Source organism: Nerophis lumbriciformis, linkage group LG27, assembly GCF_033978685.3.
Source record: "Nerophis lumbriciformis linkage group LG27, RoL_Nlum_v2.1, whole genome shotgun sequence".
NCBI lineage: Eukaryota > Metazoa > Chordata > Actinopteri > Syngnathiformes > Syngnathidae > Nerophis > Nerophis lumbriciformis.
In genome coordinates, this window is record NC_084574.2 from 7,670,751 (window position 1) to 7,682,500 (window position 11,750).

The 11,750-nt window shown below is 33.5% G+C and overlaps 1 protein-coding gene across 2 annotated transcripts in view; it reads left to right on the forward strand.

Annotated features, from left to right (window-relative positions):
- The window catches only part of herc3 (HECT and RLD domain containing E3 ubiquitin protein ligase 3), a 51,461-nt gene that overhangs the window by 38,862 nt on the left and 849 nt on the right, over window positions 1-11,750 (forward strand). For both annotated transcript variants that reach the window (XM_061922918.1, XM_061922920.1), the window contains exons 20-24: window positions 4,308-4,474; window positions 6,460-6,526; window positions 6,588-6,670; window positions 9,294-9,477; window positions 9,542-9,644. In XM_061922918.1, coding sequence (XP_061778902.1) covers window positions 4,308-4,474; window positions 6,460-6,526; window positions 6,588-6,670; window positions 9,294-9,477; window positions 9,542-9,644 — 604 coding nt within the window. The remainder of the gene's footprint in view (window positions 1-4,307; window positions 4,475-6,459; window positions 6,527-6,587; window positions 6,671-9,293; window positions 9,478-9,541; window positions 9,645-11,750) is intronic.

Below are 11,750 nucleotides of genomic sequence, written 5' to 3' on the forward strand. Positions count from 1 at the left end.
CCATAACCTGAGTTGATTTATTTTGTAAAACCTTGTACCATTGTTTAATGCATCCAGCGGGGCATCACAACAAAATTAGGCATAATAATGTGTTAATTCCACGACTGCATATATCGGTATCGGTTGATATGGGAATCGGTAATTAAGAGTTGGACAATATCGGAATATCAGATATCGGCAAAAAAAACATTATCGGACATCTCTACATACACTATTACATTTACGTACATTATTGGGGCGGCATGGCGTAGTGGGTAGAGCAACCGTGCCAGAAACCTGAGGGTTGCAGGTTCGCTCCCCGCCTCTTACCATCCAAAAATCTCTGCCGTTGTGTCCTTGGGCGGGACACTTCACCCTTTGCCCTCGGTGCCACTCACACCAGTGAATTGAATGACAGGTGGTGGTCGGAGGGGCCGTTGGCGCAAATTGCAGCCACGCTTCCGTCAGTCTACCCCAGGTCAGCTGTGGCTATGAAAGTAGCTTACCACCACCAGGTGTGAATGATTGATGGGTTCTACATGTAAAGTGACTTTGGGTACTTAGAAAAGCGCTATATAAATCCCAGGTATTATTATTATTATTATAAACCATACTTTCAGGCAGAGTTGTACGGTGCTAGTATAGTATCACGGTACCAATGAATCAAAAAACGGTACTATAATCTGTTTGGAAAGTACCGGTTCCCAGGCAGACGGCGCTTCGTCACGTCGTGACATTGCTGGTTTTACGAGCAGGGGAGCATGTTCGGCAGCACACAATCACAGAGTACTTACAAGCAGACACAGTGTGTAGACAGAAAAGGGAGAACGGATGCATTTTGACCTAAAAAGTAAAGATAAAGGTGAAGTTATAACACTGAAACACCCTCAGGAAGAGGTGCTTTAAGACATGGCTAGTGTTTTAGCTACTTCTAAATCACTAATCTTCGCCTCCATGGCGACAAATAAAGTAAGTTTCTTACATGTACCATTATCACTGCAGAAAGAGGAATAGCTAAACATGCTTCACTACACACCGTAGGAGGATGCAATAGCTCACCGGTGTCACCGCTAACAAAAGCTATGGATGGATCTACACCTGACATCCACTGTAATGATATCAAGTACAATAGCGTATCTAGTCGATACTACTATGATTACATCAATGTTTTTTATCATCACAAACATTTTTTTCCATCCATCCATCCATTTTCTACCGCTTGTCCCTTTTTGGGGTCACGAAGGGGTGCTGGAGCCTATCTCAGCTGCATTCGGGCGGAAGGCGGAGTACACCCTGGACAAGCCACCACCTCATCGCAGGGCCAACACAGATAGACAACATTCACACACTAGAGCCAAATTCACATTATGTTTATAAAGTCAGGAAATATAGCCCTGTACACATGAGGACTTTGAATATGACCAATGTATGATCCTGCAACGACCTGGTATCAGATCGATACCTACATTTGTGGTATCATCCAAAACTAGTGTAAAGTATCCACACAACAGAAGAATAAGTGATTATTACATTTTAACAGAAGTATAGATCGAACATGTTGAAACCTAAAATAAGCAGATATTAACCGTAAATGAACAAGAGGATTAATATTTTTTTTACAGCTTGTCTCATCATTTTGACAAAATAATAGAATGGAAAATGACACAATATGTTACTGCATACGTCAGCAGACTAATTAGGAGCCTTTCTTTCTTTACTTACTACTAAAAGACAAGTTGTCGAGTATGGTCACTAGAAGTGTAACGGTACGTGTATTTGTATTGAACCGTTTCGGTACGGGGGTTCCGGTTCGGTTGTGTACCGAACAAGTTTCCACACGGACATATTAAGTAGCGTAACGCACGTTGTGTAAACAATGCACATCGAGGCACAACACACTACCGTGGGCCTAGGTGTGCATTGTTTACTCAAAATGCCGGACATTTGAGGCATTTAAGAAACTCCGCCCTGACAGCTCCGCAAAAGAGGACATGTCCGGTGAAAAGAGGACGTATGGTCAGTCTATCTTAGCCCGTTAGCTGCTAGCATGCCGCTACCGGCATTTTGAGTTAGGGTTGCGTGTATTTTCAATGTACGTTCAGGGTTAAGAAGGGGTTAAAAACAAAACAAATTGTGCATTGGTGAGGGAGGGGCAGAGACAGAGAGAGAGAGAGTTATGATAAACACGCATGCGTTGCCAGGCTCTGCTTTTTATCCATAGATTTATCACATTTATGTTTTATTATCTAAAGCAGAGGTGTCAAAAGTGTGCCCCGGAGGCCTTTTGCGGCCCACAGCTAATGTTTTAAAGGCCCACGGCACATTCTAAAAATACTATTAAAATAAACAAAAAAACATAACAAAAGTGAAATAAAAAGGTTAAAGGTTAAATGTAATTTAGAAAAAGTTGCAATGTTGACTAATAAAACAAAGCTGTTTTTTTTTTCTTTCAAACTGTCATTGCTCAAAACATAATATTGAATCAAAATCAATGTTATTATGAATTATTGACCTATCCAAGGTTCCCATTACTTCACATCAAATATTCCACTGAGAAAAATATTTTTGGTGGAAGATTTTGCAAATTTGGTAAATAAAAAACCCCAAAAATGTATATTTTGTTGTTTTCTTACTGTACCGAAAATGAACCGAACCGTGACCTCTAAACCGAGGTACGTACCGAACCGAAATTTTTGTGTACCGTTACACCCCTAATGATTACATCAAAGTTTTTTTATCATCACAAAATCTTTTTTCTATCCATCCATCCATTTTCTACCCTGGACAAGTCGCCACCTCATCGCAGGGCCAACACAGATAGACAGACAACATTCACATTCACACACTAGGGCCAAATTCATATTATGTTTATAAAGTCAGTAAATATGTCCCTGGACACATGAGGACTTTAAATATGACCAATGTATGATCCTGTAACTACTTGGTATCGGATCCATACCTTAAATTTGTGGTATCATCCAAAACTAATGTAAAGTATCCACACAACAGAAGAATAAGTGATTATTACATTTTAACAGAAGTGTAGATAGAACATGTTGAAACAAAAAATAAGCAGATATTAACAGTAAATGAACAAGTGGATTAATCATTTTTTACAGCTTGTCATCATTTTGACAAAATAATAGAATGGAAAATGAAACAATATGTTATTGAGTTTGAGTTTATTTGGAACATGCATGCATACAAGATGATACATCACAATCTCCAGTTTCTCTTTTCAACTTGTTCGAAAAGGAGTAGGAAGAAGCAGAGCTTATTTAATCCTACCCCTTTTCTTTTACATAACAGTTGCTAAAACTTTTGTTCACTTCCTGTTCTCAATTTATTCACAATATACTCCATAAGTAATCACAATAAAATAAGTAAATAAATAATAATTGGTGAAGTAAGTTAGATTTCATATGATGAGATAAGTAAGATTATTTTGAGAGTGAAAGAAAGAAAGAATGGATGAATTAAATAAATTCAGAATGTTTATCATGGTTCTTCTTCTTTGTACTTTGTAAACACTTTAAGTTTGAAGAGTTTCTTGAAGTGGATCATATTAGTACATTGTTTGATTGCTTTGCTTAATCCATTCCATCATTTAATTCCACATACTGATATACTGAAGGTCTTAAGTGTTGTACGTGCATACAAATGTTTTAAATTACATTTCTCCCTAAGATTATATTTCTCCTCTTTTTTTGAGAAGAATTGTTGTATATTCTTGGGTAGCAGCTTATAGTTTGCTTTGTGTATAATTTTAGCTGTTTGCAAATTCACTATGTCGTAGAATTTCAGTATCTTTGATACAATAATTATTGCATACGTCTGCAGATTAATTAGAATAGAATAGAAAGTACTGTATTGATCCCTGGGGGGAATTCAGCACCACAGTTGGCTCACAATAGACAATAATAATAAATAATAATATAATATATATATTATATATATAATATATGAATAATATAAATATATTCTACATTTAAGTGCAGTCAAGAAGGAACATATGCATTATGTTAATTATTATGTTATGTTAATTAGGAGCCTTTGTTTGTTTACTTACTACTAAAAGACAAGTTGTCGAGTATATTCACTATTTTATTTAAGGACTAAATTGTTGCAATAAGAAACATGTTTAATGTATCATACATTTTTTTGTTAAAATAAAGCCAATGCCATTTTTTTGTGGTCCCCTGTATTTAGAAAAGTATCGAAATACATTTTGGTACCGGTACCAAAATATTGGTATGACAAGCCTACTTTCCGGCTATGGTGATTCTGTAGTCATTGAACAAACGACTAATATGTGGACTCCTGTGCAGTGTTTTGTGGAGCAGAACTGGTTTCACCTCATCGGCATCGTCTGCGGTCTGGCCATCTACAACTCCACAGTGGTGGACCTCCACTTCCCTCTGGTCCTCTACAAGAAGCTGCTGGACGTGGCGCCCGTACTGGACGACCTGGAGGAGCTGTCGCCCACTGAGGCCCGGTAACTACCCTCCCCCTTGTTGTCACGGCAACAGGTCCCCTTTTGGGAGTTAACGTGCTCCGAACACTTCAGCTGTGCTTGTTCCCGGGTCCAAAAACATGGGCAGGAAGGGTCCCTATTACATAAGAAACCACAGGAAATGACTGCTCATTGATTTTGGCGCTGGAAGGCTCAGACAGAGGAGGGTTTGAACACTTTTGTTGATTTTAAGATTACTACAGTCTCATTTTTGAACGACTCAGGGAAACATGTTGACTTGTCAGTTACATACCTGCCAACTACTCCGGTTTTCCCGTAATTAGTACGGTTTTCATCAACCTATTCCAGGTTACGGTTGCAGTGATAAAAAATACGGTTTTTCATTAATTAAAACAATTTTTTTTTTTTAAGTTTTATTCACGAAATCGCGTAACAACAATGACAATCGACACTGCTTCCCGTAACTTCCTATCGAGCCATTCCGAATGCCGTGCGCGAGGCTATTTATAGCACCGCTGCCAAGCACGAGGCACCAGTTGCCATTGTTTCCAAACGAGCGAACGATCATGGAATCAGCCGGAGAAAAATCGCAAACGAGTCTTAAACCGAAAAGAAAACTGCAGTCATTCCGTGAAGAATATTCAAAAGCCTATCCGGGAATAATTATCCGTTCCAAAAAGGGTGAAAACTACGCGAATTGCACCTCGTGCAGACAAGATTTTTCGATCGGACACGGAGGAATTAGCGATGTAAAAGACCACGTTGGGACAAAAAAACACAAGTCTAATGCCGTTGCTAAATTTGGATTTTAGCCACAAAAAGGTAATGACACCAATGTTATCTATTGGAATTGTTTAGTACTGTTATACTGTTAAAAGTGTTTATACTATTTATGCTTTCAAGTCCAAGTTGAAGAAATCTTGTTAAATGTTGACAGCATAACTACCAAAATACAGAAGTATGTCCTTAATATTTTTGCAGTGCTATTTCTGTTGAAAAGTTAAAATGATTACATTAGAGATGTGATGTGCCACTTTTCAAGTGTCTGATGGCTTAAATTAATTTTCATTAATTTTTCATATTTTGAATTCTTTTGAAAGGCTTACAAAAAAACGACATTTGAATTGTAATTCCATGCTATTGACAGGACTATTAACTTTAATGAAGTTAGCTTACCATGTTTACAGTATGATAATTGTGATAGAAATGTGAATTTTAGGCACAGAATATTTTTTACAATTGAACAAGGCAGTAGATTATACAAGCTTGGACAGAAAGTTAATGACACCAATTTTTTTTTTTAATGGAATTGTTTAGTACTGTTTTACCATTTGTTTACTGTAAAAAGTGTTTATACTGTTTATACTTTCAATTAACAAATTGAAGTCTTGTGAAGGGTTGACAGGATAACTGGCATTAACTGTCAAAATAATTTCAAACTATTGAAGTTAGCTTACAGAATAAACATGTCAATCAACCCATATGATTTTTGCTGTAATATTTTTGTTTTGAAAAGTCACTGTGACTGATAGAAAAGTGATGGTTTTAGCAACATTTTAACCTGTCTGAATGCAATCAATCATTTTGCGTCGGAAGCCCCCCTGAACCCCCCACCTACCGGGGCCTGCGGCCCCTGGACCCTGGCTACTAGGTTTTTCTGATTTCAAAAGTTGGCAGGTATGCAGTTACTTCAAAAGCGCATGTAGATTCCTAATGAAGCCTCAGCTTGACGCTCCTCTACTTTCTCCTGCTCCCGCTTGCTGCGGCAACAACAAACAAAACTCCAGACGCTCCTCTTCGTTTTGTATCGTTTACTTGTCAACTTCCAGGTTTTTGAATTAATCATTCAAAAAGCTAAAACAATAACCATGTGGGAACCAGGGGTGTAGTTCAAAGAGCAAAGTTGACCACGCCATGCCTCAATTGTCTATTTTAGTGGATGTAGTTTTATTACCTTTATCATTGCAAGGTTTTGGCAGGTCAGTGTGGAACTTTTGGGTCCGCAGGAGTCTTCAGCAACTTTTGGACTATGAAGGAAGCGACGTGGAGGAGACTTTTCTTCTCAACTTTGCAGTGAGTGCTTCTTCTTGGTCAAATGTCAAGCGTCCTGTCATATTGAATGAGCTGCTCTCAGATCACCAGAGAGAACTACAGCGTGACGGAGGTGAAGGAGCTGATCCCAGGAGGACAGCACGTCAGCGTGGACCAACACAACAGGTAAGGACAAACCCAGACGAAAATAGTATTGTGTTGAAAATATCACTGTTGAAAATATTGTGTTAAAAATATTAAGTTGAAATATTCAACATTATTGTGTTGAAAATATTAACGTGTTGACTATCATTACTATTGTGTTGAAAATATCATTATTGTGTTGAAAATATTAGAGTTGAAAATATCGGTGTTGAAAATATAATTGTGTTGAAAATATTGTGTTGACTATCATTATTATTGTATTGAAAATATTACCATGTTGATAAAATCATTACGATTGTGTTGAAAATATCAGTGTTGAAAATATTGTTTTGAAAATATTATTATTCTGTTGAAAATATTAGTGTTAAAAATATTAATGTTAAAATATTCAACATTATTGTGTTGAAAATATTAACGTGTTGACTATCATTATTATTGTGTTGAAAGTGTCAGTGTTGAAAATATTATTGTGTTGAAAATATTATTATTGTATTGAAAATATTACTATGTTGATAAAATCATTACTATTGTGTTGAAAATAGTGTTGAAAATATTATTGTGTTGAAAATATCAGTGTGTTGAAGATATTATTGCGTTGAAAATATCATTGTGTTGAAAATATTGAGTTGAAAATATTATTCTGTTGAAAATATTAGTGTTAAAAATATTAACGTTAAAATATTCAACATTATTTTGTTGAAAATATTAACGTGTTGACTATCATTATTGTGTTGACAATATTATCATGTTGATAAAATCATTACTATTGTGTTGAAAATATCATTGTGTTGAAAATATTAATTATGTCGAAAATATTAGTGTTAAAAATATTAACGTTAAAATGTTCCTAATTATTGTGTTGAAAATATTAACGTGTTGACTATCAATATTGTGTTGAAAATATTACCATGTTGATAAAATCATTACTATTGTGTTGATAAAATCATTGTGTTGAAAATATTGTGTTGAAAATATTAACGTGTTAACTATCATTGTGTTGAAAATGTTACCATGTTGATAAAATCATTACTATTGTGTTGAAAATATTGTGTTGAAAATATTGTGTTGAAAATATCGCGTTGAAAATATTAGTGTTAAAAATATTAACGTTAAAATATTCAACATTGTGTTGAAAATATTAACGTGTTGACTATCATTATTATTGTGTTGACAATATTACCATGTTGATAAAATCATCACTATTGTGTTGAAAATATTATTGTGTTGAAAATATTAACGTGTTGACTATGATTATTATTGTGTTGACATTATCATGTTGATAAAATCATTACTATTGTGTTGACAATATCATTATTGTGTTGAAAATATCATTGTGTTGAAAATATTGTGTTGAAAATATTAGTGTTAGAAATATTAGTGTTAAAATGTTCCTAATTATTGTGTTGAAAATATTAACGTGTTGACTATCAATATTATTGTGTTGACATTATCATGTTGATAAAATCATTACTATTGTGTTGACAATATCATTATTGTGTTGAAAATATCATTGTGTTGAAAATATTAGTGTTAGAAATATTAGTGTTAAAATGTTCCTAATTATTGTGTTGAAAATATTAACGTGTTGACTATCATTATTATTGTGTTGACATTATCATGTTGATAAAATCATTACTATTGTGTTGACAATATCATTATTGTGTTGAAAATATCATTGTGTTGAAAATATTGTGTTGAAAATATTAGTGTTAGAAATATTAGTGTTAAAATGTTCCTAATTATTGTGTTGAAAATATTAACGTGTTGACTATCAATATTGTGTTGAAAATGTTACCATGTTGATAAAATCATTACTATTGTGTTGAAAATATTGTGTTGAAAATATCATTGTGTTGAAAATATCGCGTTGAAAATAGTGTTAAAAATATTAACGTTAAAATATTCAACATTGTGTTGAAAATATTAACGTGTTGACTATCATTATTATTGTGTTGACAATATTACCATGTTGATAAAATCATTACTATTGTGTTGAAAATATCATTGTGTTGAAAATATTGTGTTGAAAATATTAGTGTTAAAAATATTAGTGTTAAAATGTTCCTAATTATTGTGTTGAAAATATTAACGTGTTGACTATCAATATTGTGTTGAAAATATTACCATGTTGATAAAATTATTACTATTGTGTTGATAAAATCATTGTGTTGAAAATATTAGTGTTGAAAATATTAACGTGTTAACTATCATTGTGTTGAAAATATTACCATGTTGATAAAATCATTACTATTGTGTTGAAAATATTATTGTGTTGAAAATATCCTTGTGTTGAAAATATAATTGTTGAAAATATTGTGTTGAAAATATTATTATTGTTGAAAATATTGTCTTAAAAATAGTGTTGACTATCATTATTATTGTATTGAAAATATTACCATGTTGATAAAATCATTACTATTGTGTTGAAAATATCATTGTGTTGAAAATATTATTATTGTGTTGAAAATATTGTTTTAAAAATATTAACGTGTCGACAATATCATTATTATTGTGTTAAAAATAACGTGTTGACAATACCATAATATATATAAGTAATATATATATATTACTGCTATTGTAGGAAAAAAAATATTTTTATTAACTTAATCTCTCTGGTTGTCTTTTCTTTTTTTTCCTCTCTTAGGAAGGAGTTTGTGGAGGCGTACCTCCGCTACGTGTTCTGCGACTCCGTCAGCGATCAGTATTCCGCTTTCGCTTCGGGCTTCCTGAAGGTGTGCGGAGGAGACGTGTTGTCGCTCTTCCAACCATCCGAGCTGATGGCCATGGTGGTGGGCAACAACAACTACAACTGGGACGAGATGGAAAAGGTCACACTGCCAAAATACTATTTTATCCCAAATATGTCATTTGAATGTTTGACGTGTCCTACAGAACGCAGAGTACAAAGGAGAATATTCAGCCACTCATCCCACCGTCAGATTCTTCTGGGAGGTTTTCCACCAGTTCCCCGAGGAGAAGAAGAAGCAGTTTTTATGTAAGCCAACAAATCATTCCACAGAGATAAGCCTGCACCGTACTGACACCTTCAGGCCTGGAGTGGAACAGAAACTAAACCACTTAGAATTCATGTAGCTTCATTCACTTCAAAGCAACAACAAAGTGTCAAAATGTGTTGCTTTAGTTACTTCAACTCTTACTAGGATGCAAAATGTGCTAGTTAGCAGCAGCATTACTAAAACACTTAATTAGCAATATCACTGAAAAATTTCCGCAACATTTTTTCCCATTCAAAATGAATTGGCCATTTTTCAAACTTCCACCATTTCCACATTTTTTTAACCAATTCAAACCATTCTACCTTCAACATATTCCACTCATCCTGGACATTCAAACTGTCATTTTCTCAAGTTCAAAAACATTCCAGGAATTCCCAGAATTCCCGTTTTTTCAAACCCCTTTTTGTTTTGTTTTAATGTCATGAGTTGTTAAAAATACGTAAACGTTTTTAGATCGTTACAAATGTACTCTGGTTGTGTATTACGTCACAATTTCATCGCAAAAAGTTGTGACAATAAGCGAGTAATATTCCGCAAATATGTGAAAGCTATTTCTCGTACAATTTTAGATTATTACAAATTTGTTTTAATGTCATGAGTTGTTAAAAATACGTAAACGTTTTTAGATCGTTACAAGTGTACTCTGGTTATGTCACAATTTCATCGGAAAAACAAGTATGCGAATAATATTGCGAAAATATGTCAAAGCTATTTCTCGTACAATTTTAGATTATTGCAAATTTGTTCGTATGTCGTGATTTATTAAAATTACGTAAAAGTTTTTAGATCGTTACAAATGTACTCTGGTTGTGTAATACGTCACAATTTCATCGAAAAAAGAAGTAAGCTAATATTGCGAAAATATGTGAAAGCTTTTTCTCGTACAATTTTAGATTATTGCAAATTTGTTCGTCTGTCGTGATTTGTTAAAATTACGTAAAAGTTTTTGGATCGTTACAAATGTACTCTGGTTGTGTCACAATTTCATCGGAAAAACAAGTAAGCGAATAATATTGCGAAAATATGTGAGCTATTTCTCGTACAATTTTAGATTATTACAAATTTGTTTTAATGTCATGAGTTGTTCAAAATACGTAAACTTTTTTAGATAGTTACAAATGTACTCTGGTTTAGTACATCACAATTTCATCGGAAAAAGTTGTGACAATAAACGAGTAATATTCCGAAAATATGTGAAAGCTAGTTCTCGTACAATTTTAGATTATTACAAATTTGTTTTAATGTCATGAGTTTTTAAATACGTAAACTTTTTTAGATCGTTACATATGTACTCTGGTTGTTTAGTACATCACAATTTAATCGGAAAAAGTTGTGACAATAAGAGAGTAATATTCCGAAAATATGTGAAAGCTAGTTCTCGTACAATTTTAGATTACAAATTTGTTTTAATGTCATGAGTTGTTAAAAATACGTAAACGTTTTGAGATTGTTACAAACGTACTCTACTTGTGTAAAAAAATCACAATTTCATCGGAAAAACAAGTGAATAATATTGCGAAAATATGTGAAAGCTATTTCTTGTACAGTTTTAGATTACGACAAATTTGTTCGTATGTCGTGATTTATTAACATTACGTAAACGTTTTTAGATTGTTACAAATGTACTCTGGTTGTGTAAAAAGTCACAATTTCATCGGAAAAAGAAGTAAGCTAATAATATTGCGAAAATATGTGAAAGCTATTTCTCGTACAATTTTATATTATTACAAATTTGTTTTAATGTCATGAGTTGTTAAAAATACGTAAACATTTTTAGATTGTTACAAATGTACTCTGGTTGTGTAATACGTCACAATTTCAACAAAAAAAGAAGTAAGCTAATAATATTCCGAAAATATGTGAAAGCTATTTCTCGTACAATTTTAGATTACAAATTGGTTTTAATGTCATGAGTTGTTAAAAATACGTAAAAGTTTTTAGTTACAAATGTACTCTGGTTGTGTAAAAAGTCACAATTTCATCCGAAAAACAAGTAAGCGAATAATATTGCGAAAATATGTCAAAGCTATTTTAGATTATTGCAAATTTGTTCGTATGTCGTGATTTATTAAAATTAGGTAAAA